This window comes from Syngnathus scovelli, chromosome 9 (genome assembly GCF_024217435.2).
Source record: "Syngnathus scovelli strain Florida chromosome 9, RoL_Ssco_1.2, whole genome shotgun sequence".
Classification (NCBI taxonomy): Eukaryota; Metazoa; Chordata; class Actinopteri; order Syngnathiformes; family Syngnathidae; genus Syngnathus; species Syngnathus scovelli.
Genome location: NC_090855.1, coordinates 9802197 through 9826321, shown reverse-complemented (window position 1 = coordinate 9826321; position 24125 = coordinate 9802197). Strand labels below are relative to the sequence as shown.

The 24125-nt window shown below is 40.3% G+C and overlaps 1 protein-coding gene and 1 long non-coding RNA gene across 9 annotated transcripts in view; one reads left to right on the top strand and one right to left on the bottom strand.

Annotated features, from left to right (window-relative positions):
• Window positions 1–9307, bottom strand: part of LOC125975042 (uncharacterized) — a 43145-nt gene extending 33838 nt beyond the window's left edge. Inside the window, exons 1-3 of one of the 8 annotated variants that reach the window (XR_011087392.1) lie at window positions 9179–9304; window positions 6895–7026; window positions 803–917 (exon numbers count right to left, since the gene is read on the bottom strand). This is a non-coding gene — a long non-coding RNA (uncharacterized lncRNA). Of the gene's footprint in view, window positions 1–802; window positions 918–6894; window positions 7027–7068; window positions 7408–9178 lie in introns of those variants that run through there. The other 7 variants (XR_011087394.1, XR_007483834.2, XR_011087393.1 and 4 more) reach the window with 7 other exon arrangements.
• Window positions 9308–22007, top strand: sall3a (spalt-like transcription factor 3a). Its single transcript, XM_049730086.2, has 4 exons — window positions 9308–9866; window positions 16595–19726; window positions 19804–20144; window positions 20391–22007. Exons 1-4 carry the CDS (start codon window positions 9785–9787, stop codon window positions 20820–20822), a joined length of 3987 nt encoding a protein of 1328 aa, XP_049586043.1. The 5' UTR covers window positions 9308–9784; the 3' UTR covers window positions 20823–22007.
• Window positions 22008–24125: the final 2118 nt, after the last annotated feature.

Sequence of the window (24125 nt, the reverse complement as noted above, 5' to 3'; positions counted from 1 at the left end):
CAGCATGCATTTGTGTGCCTGTGCGTGTATGCGCGCATGTGTGTGTGATTGTGTGCGTGCGTGTGTTTGCGTGTGTGTGTGTGTGTGCATAAGTGTGGACTGTGTATATGTGCAAGTGTGCTTGTGTCAAGGATCAGATTAAAAGAAACTCAGCACCTGGGCTGGCACTTCTTTTGCCCTAATATCCTGTTGACCTGAGGAAGACACCCAGACTGCCTTGAGACATTTAAAATCAGCCATAACACGGGCAGTGTGTTCCATTAGGTTCTCGCCTTTGAGCAAGTAGAACCAGGATAGATGGACAGAATGGATGGATAGATAGATAGATAGAGAGAGAGAGAGAGAGAGAGAGAGAGAGAGAGAGAGAGAGAGAGAGAGAGAGAGAGAGAGAGAGAGAGAGAGAGAGAGAGAGAGAGAGAGAGAGAGATAGATAGATAGATAGATAGATAGATAGATAGATAGATAGATAGATAGATAGATAGATAGATAGATAGATAGATAGATAGATAGATAGATAGATAGATAGATAGATAGATAGATAGATAGATAGATAGATAGATAGATAGATGTTAAAACATAAAAAAATCCTCCATTAACCAAACTACGCCTGTCTGTTTCAATATGTTTATATTTTAATCTGATTCGAAACCAAAAGGATTCCAATTACAAAGGGCAAGAGTCAATCCAATTGGAAAACAGTTGGCAGTCTCGTGTTTAAAACCTTAAGAAAAGATTACAGACGGGCCATCGCGTGCATATTCAGAATGCTTCGACTTAAAAGCATTACTCTGGAACTATTTACCTAAGTGTTTCTGTCGGATGTACACCGTGGCCAATTAATTGTAGGTCTTCACAATATGGTGCAGAGCAGTTTGGGGAATCAGACACAAACCCCCTAAAGAGTGCAGGCGAGCAACCTTTAAACACAAGAGTGAGGATTAGGAATACTCTACTTAAACATCAGATTAACCAGATAAGCGGCCAAACAAACATGAAAACATTGTAGACGTTACTTTATTTAATACAGGTTTATATATAATAGTGCTTATTTTGTTATACCTTCTAATTTATAACTACCTGGCAGATGACTTTTACATTACCAGGTATACGCCGTTTATAGCAGTCGCTTCTGAAGCATTGCAAATCCCTATCACACATGATCGATGAATGTGTTGCCATGTGAACCACACACATGCATGGCACGTCAACTCCGCTACACACACTCAAACACACGTGCACACACACACACACACACACACACACACACTTGAGTGAGCTTCATTTTGAAAGGGTCTTTAATCACACCTAAGATATTGACTGATCAATGACAGATATGAGGAACAGCTGTGGAATTCTAACGGAACCACATTGCCTTTATTTTGGTCCATTTTTATCACGGATTATATTTCACTCATTGTTAAGAGGCTCAATACTCTACTGAGGTGTTAATTAAAATACTAAATATTGATCGATATGTTATCAGGGCATAGCAGTCGGCCCACAAGCTATTGATTCAGCCTGTGATTTATTATCATATTTAAGAAAAATCATTTTGGGTGATTATAAAGAGTAATTGATTTTTAGCAAGGGGTGTAATTCTCTTTTGTTGTTTGTTTTTTGTTGCTTTTTTTTTTAATTGTGCTTGTTATGTTTGGGTGCAGTAGATTGCATTCGGAGATCATTGATATCGCTGGTCTTGCTCCCTCCCGCTTGAGCCCCCTTCCAACCCTGCCTCAGCCAATGAGGAGGACCGGGTCTTGTGTAAACGAACGATACCGCTCTTGTCACTGGGAATAATGGGTTCTGGGATTACCTCTTCAATCACAACAAAGATTAACAAATGGCATGAGAACTGTTATTAGCAAACATCTTGCACTCATCAAATCAATAAGATGATTTGTAATCAGGATGTTGCTGCAAGTGAAAAGGGAGTTGAGACGCTCAAAGTGAACGATACTGGAAATCAGAGGCTTCAGTGTCACAATTACCTCTCCTCAAAATACTTGTAGGTGCTTTTCTGTCACTATTTGGCAGTGCTCCAAAACACACAACAGACTGGAAGCGACATAAGGTATTAACGTAGCAAAACACATGTGTCGCATTGATCAGGCATTAGGTTGATGTAACTTTTTCTCGGGTTACCAAAGTAAGGCACTGCAGGAGCAATGACACAAATGAGCAATGAAACAAGTATTTCAGTTTGGTGGCAAGAGAAGTTATCCCTACAGTATATCTTACTAGTTAACATTACTGTAATTGTTATTAAAATAACAGCAATATTTATAACAAATTTGATTGTTATCATGCATACAGATGATAATATTTGTAATCGACTAGTGAATGGGGGAGTGCAAATACCTGCTCTTATGTAGTATATTCACTTCAAACAACAAAGCCTATGTAGGAATGGCGAAAAACATTTTGTTGGTTTTTCATAATTGTATTATTCTTGATGTTTCATCTTGTGTTCTGTTAAATTAAGTTGTGTTGAGAAGTTGTGTTGGGTTAAGCCAGTATATATATCATGAGCCGCGAGTGAGTGCGCAATATACCGAATGTTTTTTTCGTCAGGGTTTCTAAAAGGTTGCAAATAGTTTTTATTGTCACAAAGACATTTGGAGCATGACGCAAGTAAAAAAATAACACTTGGTTCATTTGCTGCTAGTGAGATACCACCGTGGCAATTTGAAATACAGTTATGTAGTTTACCCAAGTGTTCATCAGAAACAAAGCATAGGTTATATTCCAACAATCCATCCATTATCTGAACCTCTTATGCGCTAACATTATTTATTGTATTTCTGTAAGACGCTGTACTATAATAAACTGTATGAACATTAACCTGGTTTATGTTGATTGATAATCTAATCAGTACACATGTAAAGGCTTATTCCAAAATGTTGGAACAAACCATCTGTCTGTGACATCAGTATGCTCGTATCATTTATTCCCGCAAACTAGGAGAAGAAGAGCAAGCAAAACAAATGGGGGGCAAAATATTGAACTGGTCTGGTCTGAAACATTGCAGCTCCGTTAGGAAGTGTTAACTTAACATAACAGTGCAAACAGGAAAATACATAAAATAACAGATTGAGCGATGTTTTGTTGACACGGAAGTCACTACGGCTTCTTTTACTTACTACTACTACTGTATTTCCGGTATATTTGATTAGTCTGCGCATGTCAAAAGGATTTGTTCCAACGATAATGCGACACAGCTTTTATACTAACTCTAATCAGATTGTACAGGTATCTTATGATCAAGATGGTAAAATGGAATCGGACTCAAAAGCATTACTGAAAAAAATAAGTTTTTCAATATCAATGTGACCCCAAACATCGCACAAAGCCACATCATAAATGCATCTTAAAAAAACGCTACCCTTATTACCCATACTAAACAGTAACAGTACATATAAACAGTCTATTCAACACTAGCAACTGATTAAATTGTTATAAGAATCTTAGCTTTCTGAGATTCAGCATACATATTATATAATGTGTGCTCAGCATCCTCGCATTCACAGAAACAGAAAGAGTTCAACACTGTCACTGAGCTATGCACTTACCGGGATTAAGAAAGGCAACAATGCCAAAAACAATGACAGTATAAAGTAACTGATGCTGTTTAAAAATGCAAAGGCTTCTATTGAACAGGCAGTGTGGTACACATATCAGAAGGCCTGCAGTCCACTGTTGTAATTTCTTTCAGGAGCATGCACAACACACATGGAAGAATTTAGACATGTATATGCATATGTTTAGGTACAGTGGGAATCTAAATTTCTGTCTGTGTTTTTGCAAAGCACACATATTTTCATCCGCTCACATAATTGCAGGTAAAACAGGTAGGCACGCTCCCCTTACACTCTCAACTATGGACACACATGCAATCAGTTGTCTAGTGGCTAATATCTTTCCAAGGTCAAACCTGACAAGGTATTCCAATGAGATTAAGTGTCATCAGTGTGGCTTTAGTCTTTTTCTTCACATTGCTCTTGGAAATGCTGCAGCTGACCGGTGCCTTGGAGTAGTAAAAAAAGTAAATGTAGTTTTCTCATGTGGGTCATGTTGCAGATATATCTCATATAGAATATTTAATTTGAATTTTAAATTGTTATAACTTCTCATTAGTATTACAAAATGTGTTCATTTTGGTAGTGTTACAACGTGAAAAAACATACAGGGACAGCCACTTAGTCATTACTGGATATGTTTCTTCTCAATCTTTTTGTCAAAATCCAGTTTTGCCTTTTTTTTAACCTTAGACTGCTCAAGGAGATTTATTAGTATTATTTATTTATTTATTTATTTGTTTTCAAAATGTGCAAGTACACAAAAATTGAATGTGGCGCTGAGTCTGCACTCCATGAATGATTTGAACTCAGTTCCTAGTGCTGACAGCTTATTTAGAGATCATTACAGAATTTGAGACGGGCCGGATGATCACCTTATTGCTAAGTAGCAGGCTTGTCAGTGTGTCATGCAGCATTTGGTGCATTGCATTTCACACTAAATTTGACACTTGGGCCTTTGGTGGCAACAATGAGGATTTTGTCATCACCTCTCAAGTGCCAACTCGATGTCCAATTACGCTCCAGCTTCTAATTTAATTACAGTAGGAGAAGAAATAGGTTGATTCAATTCATTTCAATTAGTTCAGATTGGACCAGTCAGATCAAATTTTGCTCATCTCAAGGTGGGAGCGATCCGTCACATTTTATTTCCGCTGAAATAATAAATGTGTCCGAAACCCACTGTTCACAGAGGAGACACGAACAGATGATATTACACCTCCTGATCTTTGACACATCTTTTGCATCTTTAAACATCACAACCTTCAGGGCATTCTCACAGGCAATTGATACGTACAACTGTTAATGTAGTACTAATTCATCATGTTCACTATAAGCAATATGTAAGCACTGGCGTCAGTGTTTTCAATTCCTATTTATATATCATAAACCAATCAGCCCACATAAATCTTTATAAAGACAAGCACTATGTGGTATTTTTGTAATACAGTAATTTTGAAGGATTCTATGTTTGGTTTTGTTTTGGTTTTGGTAAGACATCAACCACTAAGGAAGGCTAGAGAGGGCCTAACATTAGAGAAGCAGAAAACGTTCTTACTGCCTAATATGGTTGTTTTACTTCCAATTTCTCTTACCACAGCATGGCCATAAATCTGAAATGTATTAATGTTATCTTCCAACTTCCCATTTTCGGCACTTCTCTTTGTACTTTTGGAGAGGTAGATCTTGGGCTGGTCGCACAGCCATTTACTGTAATTTTAATTTGCATTAAATTTTAAATTAATTTCATTTTAAATGCATTTCATGGATACTTCCTTGAATTACTTGAAATGTAAAAATCACGCGATAACATAATTTAGCCACACAGGAACATTAATAGGGAGATACGGAATTTGAATTTGCGAGGCAGAATTCATGGAGTTGCCCAATGACAAAAGCCCGATCAGCTGTTTGAGTGGCTGACAGTTTTGTGTCTGATGCACACTAAAGATATTATGACAAAACAAGAATTAAACGACTATGTGACAGGGTTATTTAGCAATTTATACTTTAGTTATTTAATAAAAGCTGCTATTAAATCACTACTTTTTATGAAATATGAAACATAGAAAACAGTAAACGAGGTATCTATTATCTGATGGGGCACTGCTCACTCTGCCCGTGTGTGTGTGCGTGTGTGTGCGTGCGTGCCTGCATATAAGTACATGTATAGTACATGTAAGCAGCTGTTCCTCTAAATTATTGTAGAAATCAGTCCAATGAACAAATTATAATCATGAACCGCTTAAAAATATTTAAATAGCACCACCGTCACTACTGAGGGGTGAGGGGGGGCTTACACTTGAACGCACGATCGGGGGTCTAAGCCGGTCTCAACCTCCCCATGTCACATGAATGGGTGACTACATCATCTTCAAGGCGAGATCTTGCAGTTAACCTGTCAATGCTGTGCCATGATCACAGTGAGTCTACTTCTGTTTCCGCAATGTCAAGCATGATGTGGTAGGGCGTACTGCACCTGCAACTGCCCTGATTTTTATGCATGGATTTGCTGAGAAAATACCATGTTCATCCCACACCAGCACTTTAGGCCAAATAAGGTACTTTTCTGGGGTAGCAAGGTCAGTCTGAGGCCACACGGGTGTGACCACGAGTGCACAATAAATGACACTTCATAAGTCAGGCCTCTTGGTTGTTTTTTCCATGATGGGGTGGTTTCTTGTATATCAAATAAGAGGCACAAGCTGGAGCCCATAAGCAATACCTTATTCTTTTCACAATCATTTCTCTTGTTCTGCTGGCAAATCATAATGGTTTAAACAAATATGACAAAACAATTTTAATTGCAAACTCTCCTTTACTGGATTGATGTATATCAATCAGACCTACACACTTGTGATTACAGAATGCACGTTGTCTCATAAGTTCAAGTAAAATATTTCCAAAGTTTTTAATGCTCTACAAATGAGTGGGTAACATGAAGAAGTATTTAGGTATTTTTCCAAACACAGCTTTTAAAGAATATCCAGTGAAACTATCAGCAGCTTTGTTCTATTGATGACAAAGCAGACTCTGCTCTCTGATTGGTCCAAGTTGACTCAGCACTGTCTGGAGCTGCCATATGCTGCAACAGAGGTGTGTGGGTGTGGGTGTTTGAGCGTGTGTACGTGCGTGCGTGTGCGCGTGTGTGCACGTGTCATGGCACTAGTTGCGCAAATACGTCTCAGATGCTTGCTGTTCACTGCCTCACCACTTTCTGACAATGGTATAAACAAATTTAAATAAATAAATAAATAAATAAATAAATAAATAAATAAATAAATAAATAAATAAATAAATAAAACACACTATCATTTACCTTTGGTGTCTTCGTCACTGTCCTGGCCTCGCGCCTCGGTCTAAATCCTCAGCAGAAGCAAGAGAAGTTGCCGCAAACTGCTGCGCCAAAGAGAGAAGAGGCTGCTCACTCGATAGAAATGAGTCGGTGCATCTTGAGGTGAACAGAGAGCACAAGCAAAGCAGATCGTTTTACCTGACTCTATGCTTCCAAAGGGGATGAAAATGGGTAAAATGTTTGTTTGGGTGATTACACGTTTTCCTCTGCTTTCTCTCTCTCTCCCTTTCGATTCCATCCTACTTTCCAACCCCCACCGCACCAGAGTGCATTCTCCGTGATGGGGCTCCGATATGCTGCAGTCTGCTTCAAGGTTTGGAATATATGGACTGCATATATCGAATTAACAGGTTTCCATCTTTTTCTTTCATAGGTGTAATTGTGCAAAGTAAAATAAGAGTAATACACACTGATTACTTGGGAAATTGTACTGAAAATTTCTTTTCAAAATCATGCCCATCCCATTCCCCGACAGCGCATCTTCCCCATGCACCCTCCTCTCCCGCTCCTTCAGTGCTGGTGCGCGTGCGTGTGGCCCACCCTGAGATTAAATGGCACCTCGTCTTGAATGGCAACGTACACGTTTCCCCTCTCCTTTCATCATCAGTAGACTCACGATTAGGCCCACGGAGAAGATTGTAAAAGGCGCAAGGAAGGGAAAAGAGAGAAAAGGATCTTCATTCCTCCCGCCTTTGTGATGATATTGATGATGATGATGGCCAAGTGGACAGTTTGATTTTTGTGTGCCGAGCTAGTTATAAAGAATCAATAATATATCAAGGGGGTAACTTTGGTGATAAAGGACTTCAGCCACTCCGGCTATTCATCATAAGTCTGTAGCAAGCAGATAGGTCAAAAGAAATTATATTGCTCTAAAGAGTGTGTCTCCTTATCTCTCGGTAGCAGGGGAGAGGAGGACAAGCCGATCGATACAGTGGCCGCCGTGGACTCTTTGCAATTATCAATAGCTGATTTTGTCTTCCCGGGGCTGCATCTATTAATACCAGATAATAACGGGCTTTTGGACATAACTTCTACAGGGATGATCGAATGAGTGGTGAAAGAAAAGTTTGCTCCGGACGACCTTGTTGCCAGCAGATTTGTCTCGTATGAGGTGGGGACAGGGGCATGCAGTCAAACAAACAAGGTGTGTGCGTCTGTGCGTGTGTGTGTGTGTGCAGCTCGCCCCTCTCAGTGAAAACGTTCACGTTGTACGAGTTGAATGCAGTATACCACGTCTGATGATTTTGCATATTAAATTACTTTGGGGCCTTTTCCCCCGCGCTAAATAAACTAAAACATTACATTGATTTCTTATTAATGACACGCATTTTGGCTCCAACGCTATATCATATGCGCTGCCATTTGCACTTCATATTTCAAATTCACACTTTTTGTGATTAATCAGTATCATTTTGCAATAAATCGAAAACCATGCATAGTAAATGTAAAATGATATGATTTAATTAATATGGCAATTGCACAAATCTCAGCGTAAAAGCGTATGTTGTTGCGCACTTGTAGTCGTATGAACATGTGATGACACAAATGATCACATCAACTCATCATAGAAAAAAATTAACATACTAAATAAATTAAATCATCTCAAATTCGTATGACAGCTTGAAAGGTGGACTGGTAGAATGTGGGATGGGAGTTCAAATAAAATGTGGGTGTTGACACGGGAGGGTGAGGACGGTCCATTCAACAGCAACGTGGTGGTACATCCTAGCGGCGGCATGAAGCAATGGGCTGAGCCTGCTGCCTTGGTGGGGGTTAAACATTCACACTCGCCGCTAGTCCCCACTCACACGGAGCCCGCCCGCGCGACCCTCCGCAAGACCGGTGGGCCGCTCCAAGAGAACTTGTGAACGGGCCTTGACGCGGAAGTCATCGACGAGAAAAAAAAAGGAGAGGCCGGGCAAATCAAGAGACGACTTTTATTTTTTAAGAAGCGAAAAAGGAGAGCAAAACACTTGGAGAGAAGGAGGAGCGTGCGCGCTGTCTTCGAAACTATTCACATCCAACTTACTCTTTTTTTTTTTTTGCTGGAGTGAAAGCGGTTTGGTCACTGTCAAGGGAGCATCGTGGGACCTTTTTTGAAAATCGTAAACTTTGGACAACTCTGGTAACAACTTGTCGCTCTTGTCAATAACTTTTCACGCCTATAAGCATGCGTCCCTATATTAAATCCTTGAAATGATCGAAGCTGCTTAGGAAAACAACTACTTGTAAGAGGAAAAAGTACCTGAACGTAGCCAAAAAAGTGTGAACCAAAGATGTCAAAGTAATGAAGATGAGGAAAACGGCTTGAAGTAGCACTTGCAAGTCAGTGCGCTTCGAGGGAAGAGGGCGAGGAAGAACAGTCCATGCAGAAGACCCCCCCCCCCCCCCCCCCCTTCCATCCCAAAGTGCTGGGCATAACAAGAGATTTGTGTGTTGTTTTGTTGAGGGGGAGGTAAAGAGAAAAGAGACGGATAAAGTCCGATTGTGAGGCGGCTAATTGCTCAGTCGCTCTCTCATTAGCATATCCAATGCGCGTCCGTTGGACTCCAGCCAATCCTCCCCACCTTCACACGGTGCCACTCATCTCCAAGCATTATTCACTATCATAATTATTATACCGACATGCGCAATCCCACGCACAGCCGCGACAGCGGCTAATTCCATAGTTTGCCCCTGCACTCTGCCTGAACACTCTTTTTGGAGAAGAACTTTGGCGAGTCGGACCGGTGCGCACTGCGCTGATGTGTCTGAGCCGCGCGCACTCGGACAGCCCCGGAGCCCCACAGCAGAAGCAACGGCCGAACCAGCGGACACCAGTGCCAGCACCTCAACCAGAATCAGCACCAGCATGTCCCGGCGCAAGCAAGCCAAGCCGCAGCACCTCAAATCGGAAGAAGATGCGCCAATGAGCGGGATCATGTCTCAGCATGGTAAGTCCAAACTATACCTCCCGAGTCCAAAAGTGTGTGCGTGTGATTTTTTTAATATATACTTATCTTGTTGAAGATATTTTTTGTCCGTAATGTGTTGATTGAAACCATATAGGAAAAGTCCAGCAAATTATTAGGAGGCTCTTTGTAAGTTGAAACCCATTCTCCAAGGTGACGTGACAACCGTCGCGTCGGAATTTCATTTTTTTTTACATTTTAAATAATAATACAAGACATTATTTTGCTGATGTTTTGATGTTTTTATTAAATAATACAGTTTGCACACAGATTGCATTTTGACAGGCCTTTTTAAAGGCCTGTCAAAATGCAATAGCATTTTAACACTTTTCTTTGGTTTCACCGGATGATTGTAGTCATTAATATTATTTGAATGAACAATTTTGAATGGATATTTTTTCAATGTTAAATTGATGATATACAAAATACACATCAAAAGAAACATGCTCACGACTAATAGATGACAGCATATTTGTGACACTCTTTCACACTTCAACCTTTTTCCCCCAAAACTCTAATGAAACCAACGTTTAACAATGACTCTTTAAAAAAATGTTATTGTGCTGCATGAGAGAGAGTTGTCCCTCTGCGCCTCTCTGTCTTCACAAGGGCCATACAAAAAACGCTAATTCCGGTGCAGGTCGAAGCCTTGTTTTGTCATGTAAATGTTTTTTGTTTACCCCCCACCCCCCCTCACACAAATTTAGCACACTTGATTTGTTGTCTTCTCTCTCACTATGTCAGTATTATTGGTTGACACAGCTTGCCATGTGGGGAAAATTGACAATCATGTTTTAAAAGAACTGTATTTTAAAAATCTTAAATGATAGAAATTCCACACTTTAAATTATCAATTGTGAAAAAAGATGATCCATATTTACATTGAAAGGTGTTAAAATATGTAAGGTTCAATGTATATATTGTTACATGACAATAAATACAGACCATTTAATTTATAACTATATATGTTTTCCTTGTTAAATAACTACCAGAATATTGATGCATCTAAGGAAGCTAAAAAATAAGTCAACTTGAAAAAGATTTAAATTGTAATTTCCAATAAATAATCAAGTTTGCACATTATAACTACAGTATGTATTTGTAAATGATCATCATTTTAAAAAGTTTCACCCCTTTACCCTGTGAATCTGCAGGCTGTTTTAGTGTACAAATCTGTTGTATAGTCATTATGAAGCTCTCTTTTGCGCGAGTGTTTGTGTGTGTGAGTGTGTGTGTGTGTTTGCGCGTGTGTGTATGTGTGTGTGCGCACGCGCGTGCGTTTGGTGGCTGTGGTTCCTTGAATGTGATTTTGTACTTATGATTTAAGAATATATTATTTGTAGAAACATTACTCCTCTTTGAATATGCAATGATGGCCCTTGGAAGTCATAGACAAATATGTTAAGTTGCATTGTTTGATATAGTCCTTGACTATTTTCATTCCAGCAATCCCATCTCACTTACAGTGAAGACAACTTTGACTCGAAAAATTATGTCTTAAACTTGATTGTTCCTCACCTTAACATCCTGGTGAGACATCGAAGTGTATCTTTGGTTGTAAAAGGACACACACGCGCACACACACACACGTACACACACACACACACACACACACGTACACACACAACACACACAAAACACTCGCACACTCACAAATACACGCGCGCAGGCACACACACGTACACTCCGATCGTGTCTGCCATTGTTTTTAAGAGTGTTAGTAGCAGTGGAATGTTCTTCACTCTCCTTATTTCAGGCGTAAACTGGCCCTCTTGTTTTCATGGAGAACAGAAATTTCAGAGAAACGATCGGCAAACATTTTTTTCCCCCACTGCAAATCAGTTTCACTCAAAGCTCGGAACAATATCTGAAGCTACCTTACAGGTGACACGCCACTGTGTTGCAGCATGATAAAACTCAGCGGCTTGTTCATGTAGTATCATTGATCCTGACCTCGGGAAATCAAGTATTTTTATCATAAAATCTATTTCTTATAAGTTGAAGAAGTAAGTCATAGATCTGATATGGTGTTTTGTATTTTTGGCTAGAGAGGCAAAAACTGCAAGTAGAGACTACACTAACTTTGTTTGATCTCTGTGATTGATTGTCAAGTTGATGTCACCTTCATGTATGTATGACTTTGGCAAGTGTCTTCTAGCCCATGTGTGTCATATCATCTGCCTCTCGGGCCTTCTGGACATTTGCCCCACCCCAGGGGTTTTGGGGTTTGTGTGCGTGTGTTAAGATTGGGGGGCGGGTTGCTTTGGGTGCTTAGGAGTGCTTTTAAAAAGCTTGCTGACTTAACCTTTGTCCAGCTCAGCCGAGCAAGTCCAGCAGCTCGGTGTCAAGATCCTTAAACAATTAGAACATGGATGCCGTTGACCTTGGCTGCACAGCCTTCTGGCGTCCGAGAAAGTGTGAACAGTGACAGGCTTTTCATCTTGTCGACACTTCCTGTGCAGACAGCGGATTTGAAAATGTGCACGTGCATGTGATGTGTGAGGGCCGAGGGCACGCACGTTGCATGCAAACACACGATGACCCTTCCTGTTCTAAAACTTCTGAAAGTGATCTCCACCATAAAGTTTAATACTGCCACAACATACAGGTACAAAGTGAATGTTAATGCACTTAAGCGCCACATTGACAATTATATCGCACTCGTTAGTACATGTGCATTTGTGTATTGTAACACATCCCATCGCATACTTTCCACATTCCCTGAGAAAAAAAATTCTCAAATTATTAATTTTTAAAAAATGTGAAAAAGTCCTTGTATTGTGTGAAATATTTAAGAATTGCTTGGATGCAATCAGTATAATGCAGTGAGAAGCCCCCCGCTGACAGTGTTAACATGCAACTCCCTCACCCCACCCCTGCAGTGAGGCTTTGTTTGGCTTTTGTTTTAATCCCCTCTCACCGATGGGTGCAGGCTGGTGGACCACCCACACAGTACCATAATGTCTTCAAGAAGGCACTTAAATATGACTCACTTCAATACAGTTCTGTTGTTTTAATTACCTTTCTGTACTGAGAACACGTGGAGTATACATACTTCAAATCTAGCACAGGCACATTTTTTTCTTGCTTGTTTCTTTCGTCCTTTCATTTACTTGTTGATGACAGTGGTACTAGCAATTGTAAGCATTCGGAAGTGATATTATCACAAAAAGCCTCATCAAAATCATTTTAGATGTTTTTTAGGCTTGCAAAGGATGATCATCAATGATTATTGCTTTTTCCATATCGCAAACCTTTTTCTGAGGGACAGAAGAGCGCTGTTGGATGCTGTATTGAAATTGCTTCCATAAACAAATCGTTCATGTCTTGGCTGCGCTGCATCTCAGGCTTTATGACAAAGGCCTCTCTGTGAGTGCAGATATGACTGTACCACTCTGCAGCAGAGCCCGACCAAGCGAATGGCACACACTTGAGCCTCTGCAGGTCTGAGGATGCATGGACTCTTTCGACAAGATGCTTTGTGTGTGTGTTGATAGAGCCAAGACGTGGCCGAATTAAAAGTGTGTAAGGGCAAAAAAAGTAATATGGAATTTGGAATGATTCACCTATTTCAAAAAAATCCTAAGTATATGTCAAATATGATTATAGATTTATAACATGGGGTAAATCTTAGTACATTATTATTTAAGTAATTAATTTTTAGGAAAATAATGTTAAATGCGCATTTTTTATTTGAATGAAAAATCTTTCCTCATCCAACTCTCAGTTTGTTACTTAGTTTAGCTTGACCCCAATCTATAACACCAAACCTGCCTTTAATGCCACTAATTTATCCTCAGGCATCTTAGCATTGCAAATAATAAATGGTAGAGGCACTGTTAAAATTATTTCCTTGTGGATTTTAGTAAATTAAATCTAAAGACCTTCATAAATATGTTGATTTGCAAATAGTTTCAATATCATTTAGAATACAGAGAGTTTTACTTTAAGGAGCAGCAAATAATACCAGTGTGTATTTGTCAATGCTCTATGAATGGTTAAGAATGGCAGCATTTGTAATTGTTCAATATGCCAATGGTCCATTCAGTGCACAGCACTGTGGTTTTCACAGAATCAGTGGAAAGCATGAATACTTCATCTGATATGTCAGATTAGTGGTTTCACTTAGCATGCCAAAGATTGTTGGGCATGATAGCAGACACACATATTCAATGCCCACAATTACCCTATTGACTGTGCTCTGCTTAATATTTGCATGGGAGCAAATCAAGACTCTTAAAGCTCAAATGAAAAACGTATTCTAGCTTCTAGCCTTTTTTTTTTTTTTTTTTTTTTTACCAGCCATGGCTTTTTCATGCTATAAGAAAATCAATAAGTTATGTGCACAAGCAGTCTTATACGCGCAGCCACAAAATGTCGCCTTCACGCTTCGAGCCAAGGTGGTAATTTTAAACTTCTTTTTCAGAAAGCTTCAACATTTCCAGTTGACGCACTAATCTGGTGTCTTGTGTGATTTGCAATGTTCTAAACCACAATTAAACACGCACACGGATACTCCTAATATAGTAAAGGACACATTTATGTTTCGTGAAACATTGCAAGCCTAGTGGTTTTTTTTTTTTTTTGTGTGTGTTCATTCTACATTTTTTATTTTCTACAGTGTTGTTAAAAGCTTGGAAATTTGCATAAATGTGAAGTGTGTGATATAAGTACAAGGATCGTTTGTGCGTGTGTTTGTATGTGAGAGTGGTTATAGACAAAAAGATTTCCACTTGTAATTGTATGAAAGAGTAAAAGAGATTGACAGTAATACCATTCTAATAACTAATCATCTAAACACAATGCCTACTCATTTGTGTTGACCTTTCAGCCCTCAATTATGGAAATGGATTCTTTGTCCGCTGAGGGGCTAAGGGGATTTTCAACCTGCTACCATGTGTCGCTGTCTTTTCTGTCTTACTGGTCCCTTTTTACTTGTTGATTTTTGCTTTGAATATATATATTTTTATAAGTATATAGTATGTATTGTTCTTTAATGGCGAGTCAAACCATGAAAAAAGAAATATATATTTTTGTTTTCTAACATTTGAAAACTCTAGCTCCCATAAAAAAAAAGATCGGAAGCAACCTTTGAAATTTTAAGCACATTTGATCAAGTTGATTTATATTTTGTATATTTACAGATAGTCACTGCTACAAATATAGATACATACTAATTCATTCAGGTGAAAATATGAATGGACGCCTAACATTTTACAACTGTGTTTAATTCGGAAGTAAGTACACTCTCAGAGCACAAATTGCAGGAAGTGTGGGTGTGATTAATCAAAGACTTATTGTCTGCTTTAACATACATATCTCACTCCACAATAACTTCTTATATAGGCTAAAGTGTGCAAACAGCACCATAGTAATTCCATTATTTCAGACTAAAAGTTTTTCTTTCTATAATTATTAGAGAATATAAATTTTGTTTTTAGTGCACTTTAAAAACAAGCCCACTAAAACAAAGTGGTGAGCTTACATATACATATTGAACATAAAACATTCAATAATTGAACAAAGCAGTCTTTTAAAACCGTAATTTCACAATAAAGTTTTTAAAAAATAATACATGAAATAACACATTAACGTATAAAAAGGGCAAAGTCTCATACTGTGCTGAAAGTCAAGAAATGAAACTGTGTTTTAAGGCACGTTTTAGAAGTGGAGAGTGAGGGTGCTTGCCGAATGTGGCGGTAATAACGTACAACACAGGAAAAAAAAAAAACGGAGCAAAAAGCAACAGTTGCCTTTGAGCACATTGATACATTTTACCAACACAAACATTAGCTTTACATTCAAATACAAATATAATAATAATGGCAACGGTATAATACTGAGGCCAATGGTTTTGATCAGGTGTTAAATGGGTCAGTGTTCGAAGCACGAATTAGCTTGTTGGACTCGGCTGGTCGCATGAGGAGGAGGAGGAAGTGTCTTGCTGTAACTGTGATTAAACATGTGTAACTAATCAGTGACTTTGCTGCCTTCACACTAGCATGTAATTTGTTGAGTCTGGTTTCAAGAGCATGGAAGAGGGAGAGAGAGAGAGAGGGACACAACTATTACTTATTTGTCTTACATATAAGCAAATATGTGGCTTTCTTTTTGGCTATTATTTTGGAGTCCACAATGTTTGATTATTTTCAGGATGAAGTCCTTTCTGTTTTTAAGTACTTTGGCCAAATACGTTGCTCCGCAATACACAGTGAACAGGCAATAGGCATTTGAAATTCAGCTGGAAATTCACCAGCCTGATATCAGAGGGGAATTCTAATAGGGCCATCAAAGTCCTGATTTGTACCCAACAGACGAGGCAGCTGTGAATTGTATGAAATATTGGAAATCGATGGGCTCTATGGAATTTCATTAAGCGGCAGTATCCACAATTGATAGGCCCTCATAATTTGATGGATTGCACAAAGAAAATTATTAGCTGGCCCCAGAGACTGGGTGTGAATGCACAAACCTAGGCCTTGACAATTGGTGAACTGGGACAATTTGTGGGGAGTAAAAAATATATACATGTATGTATTGATTTTTTTATGTTAAAAGAGAGAGAGAGAAAATCTAAGCTTAAATCTTTCCAGCACTGCACTGCAAAGTATACGTGGTTTCTTTATTGATTCGGTATTCATGAATTCTTTTTTGTTCCCTTTCCCCCTCCTTTTGTATACCCTCTAACACCCCTGACCTCTTCCCTTCAGCTCGAGGTGATGTGCTGGATGACGCTGACAGCGGGAATGAAAGCCGCAGTGGCAGTGAAGAGACGCATGTGTGTGAAAAGTGTTGTGCTGAGTTCTTCAAGTGGGCAGATTTCTGTGAACATTTAACGAGCTGCACCAAGAACCCACTAGTGTTAATTGTAAATGACAATGAGGAAACACCTATTCCCTCCCAGGAGTACCCAGAACCCTCCCCTGTGCCCAGTTGCCCTAGTGAGCAAGCTGACAGCGACGATGCCAGGGACGACAACCGCTCACCTGCTAGTGAGGGCGATGATGTCCCAGAGATCACCACGTCAAATGGGGTCAGGGTCCTAGAAAAAGAGGATGAGGAAATGGAGGTGGAACTCTCGTCGGAAAAAAACATGGATCTTGAAGACGGAGATGTGGCCTCACCCGAAGCCGATGCCTCCCTACCTCAGCTCGATGACGTTAGCCCCCCAAGTGTTACGAACTATACCATGCCAAGCACTAATGTTACCCTAGAAACTCTGCATGGCACCCGGGTAGCAGTTGCACAGTTTTCTCAGAGCATTAGGGCAGCAGCAGGGAGCGGAGTTTCCACCATGGCTATCCCTATGATATTGGACCAGCTGATGGCCCTTCAGCAGCAGCAAATCCACCAGCTGCAGTTGATAGAACAAATACGAAGTCAAGTGGCTCTGATGAACAGACAATCTGCATCACAGCCTGCACTTAACCACCACAACACAGTAACTGGAAATCCTGGGCCGATTTCTGCGTGTGCCCCCTCAGTTGCAAGTCAACTTCAGCTCCACAACTTCATCACTCCACCTGTCCATCAGCTGCCTGTTAGGTTGCCAGCCTCTCTCAACAGCCAATGTTCTTCAACTCTGACCTCTGCAATAGAAGGGCCTCACACCCAAACATCAAGTAGAAGTCAGCAGTCTAATTCGTCAGTGCCCAATACATCCTCCGGTAGTTCAATGTTTCCCCCACCCAGTGCCTCTGGACTGTCAGCTCTACTTCCCTCCTGCTCATCATCAGTCACCAACATGAGCATGAGCAATAATGGGTCAGGAAGCAGTGGAATCAGTAGCAGTTCCACTCATCCCAGAAATTCCAACACGCCGCCATCACTCAGTCACAACAGCCTTCTGAACTCAGCTTCCAATCTACCGCTGATACCTCACAGCTCATCAAGCAGCGTTATATTCCCAAACCCTTTAGCGAGCATAGCAGCAACAGCCAATGCACTCGACCCCCTGTCTGCTCTGATGAAACATCGCAAAGGGAAGCCTCCAAATGTGTCTGTTTTTGACACAAAGCCAAGTTCTGAAGACCCTTTTTTCAAGCACAAGTGTAGATTCTGTGCCAAAGTATTTGGCAGTGACAGTGCACTACAAATCCACCTGCGTTCCCACACTGGAGAGAGGCCCTACAAATGCAACATATGTGGTAACAGATTCTCTACCAAGGGAAATCTCAAAGTCCATTTCCAGAGGCACAAAGAAAAATACCCTCATATTCAAATGAACCCCTACCCAGTTCCTGAGTACCTAGACAATGTTCCTACAAGCTCAGGCATTCCATATGGTATGTCATTGCCCCCAGAAAAACCTGTTACCACATGGCTTGACAGTAAACCTGTACTCTCAACTGTTCCCACCTCAGTTGGACTCCAACTGCCTCCCACCTTACCAAGTATGATCGGGGGTTTTGGTGATTCTGCAAGCCTCACTCCCCTAAACAGGTCACCTCAAAGAACGTCACCCCCATCTAGTGAACATGCATCTTTGTCTCCTAATATTGTTGTTGACTCTGGAATTACCACTGCTTCGATTTCCCCAAAACCCACACCAGGTAGTGATGTACCTCCAGTCCTTAAGCCTGAGGGAATCCTCCTGCCCCCAACTTGCCCTAGTCGACCAGGGGAAAACACTACTACCACAACATCAGTATCCCATGTGGTTCTCTCCACTGCCATCACCTCCACAACAATGTCAACTAGTTCCCAGGTTACTGAACCTATCAACACCCCAAACTCCTCTTCAAACCCAGTGTCCCACCCTGTTCTCCCCATGCTGTCTGATCAATTTAAGGCAAAATTTCCCTTTGGAGGCCTCCTGGACTCTATGCAAACGTCCGAGACATCCAAGTTGCAACAACTTGTTGAAAACATTGACAAGAAAATGACTGACCCCAACCAGTGTGTCATTTGCCACCGTGTTTTGAGCTGTCAGAGTGCTCTCAAGATGCACTACCGCATCCACACTGGCGAGCGACCTTTTAAATGCAAAATATGTGGACGGGCATTCACCACCAAGGGTAATCTAAAAACACATTTCGGCGTTCATCGGTCAAAACCCCCTCTGCGAGTCCAGCACTCATGCCCAATTTGTCAGAAAAAGTTCACCAACGCTGTCGTTCTGCAACAGCATATCCGCATGCATATGGGCGGCCAGATCCCAAACACTCCAGTTACTGACAACCTTCCGGAAATGGACACAGACCTATCATTTGATGAAAAGAGCATGGATGCAATGAGCAATTATGATGATGATCTTCTGGATGAAATGGAGCAGGCTATAGATGATGAAGTTGATGTAAAGGAAGGTGAAATGGACCCATTAAAGCCTTATTCACCTGGAAGCTCTCCACCAACTTCCATAATGTCAAGCATTGCTGCTATGGAGAACCAGATGAAGATGATTGACTCCACTGCAAAAATGACAAGTTCATTTATTCAAAAGCCCAGTCAAAGTTTCTGCAGCTATGGAAGCGAGAATGAATGTTTTCCCGCTGATTCTCTGTCTGCAGCTGGGGATGCAGAATCTCAAAGCTTGGGGAGCCCTGCTCTTTCAGAGTCCTCTGGTTCTTTACAACATTTGTCCCCAGCTCATAGCCACTGTGAGAACCAGCGATCTAAGTCCCCAGCTACGCTCAACAATCACAACAGTTCCATGGCAGTAGAGGAGAGCCGGGAGAACAATGCAGCCTTGGCAACTGTGAAGTCTGAAAAATCTGAAACCCCATCTCCACTTCCTGCAACAGAAGGCAACGGGGCCCTGGACCTGACTGCCATTCAACCGAGCAGACACTTTATCAAGGAGGAGAGCCACTTCAGTATGCTGTTTCTAAATAGAGATCGAGGTGTGTATGAGTAAAATGAATAGCTATATCTGAATTTCTGATTCTAATTTCTGATATTTCAACTTTTTTCCTATTAGGTCTAACCACTCCTAACTTGGCCAGCACTGCATCAAATATGATTAAAATGGAAATGAATGGGCACAGCAAGTCAATATCGTTGAGCGACAATTCCCACATGCCTGTAGGCATCCAGGTTCCCACTGCTGCAGCTCCCCAGACCACCCTGAGCTCCAGCACCAACCCCATGTTGGCTCCCCCACCCCCACGGCGTACACCAAAACAGCACAACTGCCACTCTTGTGGGAAAAATTTCTCTTCTGCCAGTGCTCTGCAAATCCATGAGCGCACACACACTGGAGAAAAACCTTTTGCATGCTCCATCTGTGGACGGGCGTTCACCACTAAAGGCAATCTAAAGGTATGTAAATTCTCGTTGTGGTGTATGGATGTATGCCATGTCACAAAGATCAAACATAAGTGAAATGTTGTGCATCCTATATTTTCCACTTAATCCTAACTACTAGTAAACAACTAGTAAAGTATTCAGGAAAGTATCTACTGTATTACTCGTTGCCAAGTGTGACACATGACTCCGTGTCTAAAACGTTTCTGGTGCTTAATGATCATCTTTATTTGTACTTTTGTGTGTGTTTGCTTATTTTAGGTCCACATGGGAACACACATGTGGAACAATGCACCAGCACGCAGAGGGCGGCGACTATCTGTAGAAAATCCTATGGCCCTTCTAGGTGGGGATGCAATGAAGTTCAGCGAAATGTTCCAAAAGGACCTGGCAGCTCGGGCCATGAACGTTGATCCCGGTTTTTGGAACCAGTATGCAGCTGCTATCACCAATGGTTTGGCCATGAAGAACAATGAGATTTCTGTGATCCAAAATGGAGGTATCACCCAACTACCCGTCAGCCTCGGGGGTGCAGGACTAACTTCACTGCGAGCCATGCCGAGTGCAATGGACCGTCTGCACACAGGTAGCAGCCCTCCTATGACCGGAATTGAGAAAACTACACTCGAGGTCGGGGCGAGCCGCCCCTTCTCCAGGTACATGGAGGACAACAAAGAAATTGGGATCAATTAAAGAATAAAAACTTTCTTGAAACTAAGACTAAAACATTTAAAAGTTTTAAGAAACTGCTGATCCAGTCACAAACTTGTGTTACTCTATTATGTACAGATGAAGTATTTTTTGCTTTTGGAAATATTGTATTTAGTGTTGATTAGAGTTTTTTTTTTCCTTTCCACCCATTCCCTGTTCACTTGATGTAATGAAAGATGCTTTGTCTCTTGTTTGGGAATACAGAATGTTGTCTTGCAAAATTTGCATGATGCAGTTTTTATCTGTATGTTTGATTGCTTTTATGAATTCCTTCGACAACCGAGACTTTGCCTTACAATGGGCAACCATCTTGGATGAGGCACAAACAAAAAAGAATGAAAGAATGTTTGTTCACAGGCATTCAGTCGACCTTCTTTATGAGAGCTCTTTTAGATTGAAAAAAGGGCCATGAACAGACTGTATAGTATTTCTGTGCTCGCCTGATATTTTGTTTCTCATTAACTAGAAAGTTAAAAAAAATGTTTTAACTATTTTAATCTTTACAGTTAGTCTCCAAGCATTGTCTTATAATATTGTCCAGTGACTTTAGTATTTATGATATTGAGGAAAAAAAAGCGGGTATACAAAAATATATTAAATGGCCCACACATTTTATTGATTCCCATGTTTTTATTTTCTAATCTACAAGCCTCACTGATAAATAACTCGTTCAAGAAAAACAGAAAGTCATTCGAGCTTAACAACAGAGAATATGCTGAGGTTTTTATTTGGATATCTGTCAAGACTCTGTATCTCAATACATGGAGGTGATGTTACATGAGGCTGGAGAAGTCCAAAGCTGCTATGACCACAGCTCAGCTTTTAACCTTTGTAAAAAAGAAAGAAAAGAAAAGTGATCCTTTTGAAAAAAATATCTATGTATAGACATACAAACAAATCTAAAACAGGTATGCATATTTTGTATCACATAAAGATAGACATCATGAGTTGAGAGTATTTGTCATGTTTGTGAATGCACTTTTTAAAAATAAGACGTTTTGTCTGTGATACTGTTAACCTTTTGACTGAGCTATCTATACGTGCTGTTTTCATTGTTTTCAGCTTACCACTCCTTCAATTTGCAGTTGGTTATTGCATCAGTGCTACAATTTGGAGTGCAAACCCATAAGTCAATCAAAATCTTCGTAAATAAAATAATGACCACAATGGTGTCTTCTGACTTATGTTCCTCATCTGAATCACAGTGCCTGTTTGAATTGGAGAGTCAAAATAAAAGGCATAATCATTGTCCTTCAAAATGTAAGTTCAACACATTTATTGTCCAGCCATCCATTTTCTATACCGCTTGTCCCCACAGGGGTCGCGGGCGTGCTCGAGCCTATCCCAGCAGTAGTTGGGCAGTAGACAGGGAACACCCTGAACCGGTTGCCAGCCAATCGCAGGGCACACAGAAATGAACAACCATCCGCACTCGCACTCACACTCACACCTAGGGCCAATTTGGAGTGCTCAATCAGCCTAACATGCATGTTTTCTGTGATGTGGGAGGAAACCAGTGTGCCTGGAAAAAACCCACGCAGGCACGGGGAGAACATGCAAACTCCACACAGGGAGGGCCGAAGGTGGAATCGAATAAGTACCCTTCTAACTATGAGGCGGACGTGCTAACCAGTGTGCCACTGTGCCGCCACATTTGTTGTTTACTTGCTAAACAATTTATTTACTAGTTTTATGTGTAGTTTTCAGTATATTATTTCTTGTTCATGGTCTGAGAAATACAGTTTTTGCCGTTGTTGATTTTTATTCTTTTATTTGGGGGTGCTACATCAAGATAAGGACAAAATGAGACATACAATTTGGTGTGTGTGTATATATATATATATAAAAAATATAATATTTACTGGTATGGACACACATAAAAATGATGATTGAACACGTAATAGCATTTGGGGCAGAAATGACATTGTTGTTGACAATGTCGTTCATGCAGTCAAGTGCACACATTGCCACAGAGATTGTTCCTGAGCTGATACTGTCATGTCAGAATGCACACAAATTACTCTAGTCATTGTGCAAGTGTAAGTGCGTGTTTGTGTGTTTGTGCATGAGAGTATGTGTGTTTGCATGTGCGTGGTTGGAGGATGATGGCTTCGTCTCAGCTCTCAGCGCATTACATTTGACACATGGTGCACATGTGCAAGCACGTACAGACTTTGTTCTTTTGTAATACAGCAAACTTAGTAAAATCCATTTAACTGATTAATTAGTACATTATAGTAAGCATGGAGCTGTACTTACCGCAAGATGAAGGTCAATATTTGCTGTGATCACCTGAAATGTTTTCTCAGAATACAATCTGCCTAGGTCTCCACTCACTGCCTTGATGCTGAATTGCATGAGATAAAAAAATTATGGATATGTTTGATTCTCATTGATTACAGTTTAATGCGGATCCCTGTTTTTTGAAATAAAATACTTTAAACAATCCTCTTTAAATCACAAATTTAAAGTTTAATTACCTTTTGGTATACCAAAATAAATGATCATAAATATTGTGAATACATTAATGGCTTATGGCAGATAATTAGAAGAGAACAGCCTGATTTCTTACGACACTACAGAAATGAAGTTGAGGTAATGTTCAGTATTTTACCTTCCCCATCTTCTGTTAATTCCTAACCAAATGATCAAACTTTGCTTTGTGTGTGTGTTTACAATTTAGACCCAATTTGAAAAACAATATCAAGGCTGCATACTCTCGCTGATCAATCCATTTGCTCTATTGATACAAGTTTGCCCTTATATAAACATTTTGGCTCGTGACAATGAACTTGTTTTTATTTCATTATAACTATTTCAAATTATATTTCAATACAGCTCTTCAGTAGTCATACCACTACTGTAACCATGGATAATCCTCCTGACTAGTCTGTGCATGTGAGCTCCCCAAACAGAAATGTTAATATGCGTTGCCTTTTAGAGGCCCATTGTTTGACACTGCCCTGTCAGCTAATGGTCAGTGGAATTGTCAAGTAATGAAGATTTTTTTTTTTCTCCATTAAGGCATTACCGAGCTCATATTTGAGAGGAAACCAAATACATTCCACCCATTCTTCAACTCATGTGCTTGCATTTAGTGAATGGAGACAGCCAGTATGGGTTTATGTACAGACTTTTGTCTCACGATCTCAATGGCAATTCTTCTCAAATTTATCATATAATTTAATGGACTGGAGATGCACAGTGATACATCATGAAGGAGTGCTGTTGAGGCCAAAAGTGATTTCAGTTATGAGGTCTCCAATTACACATGGTCTCGAATAA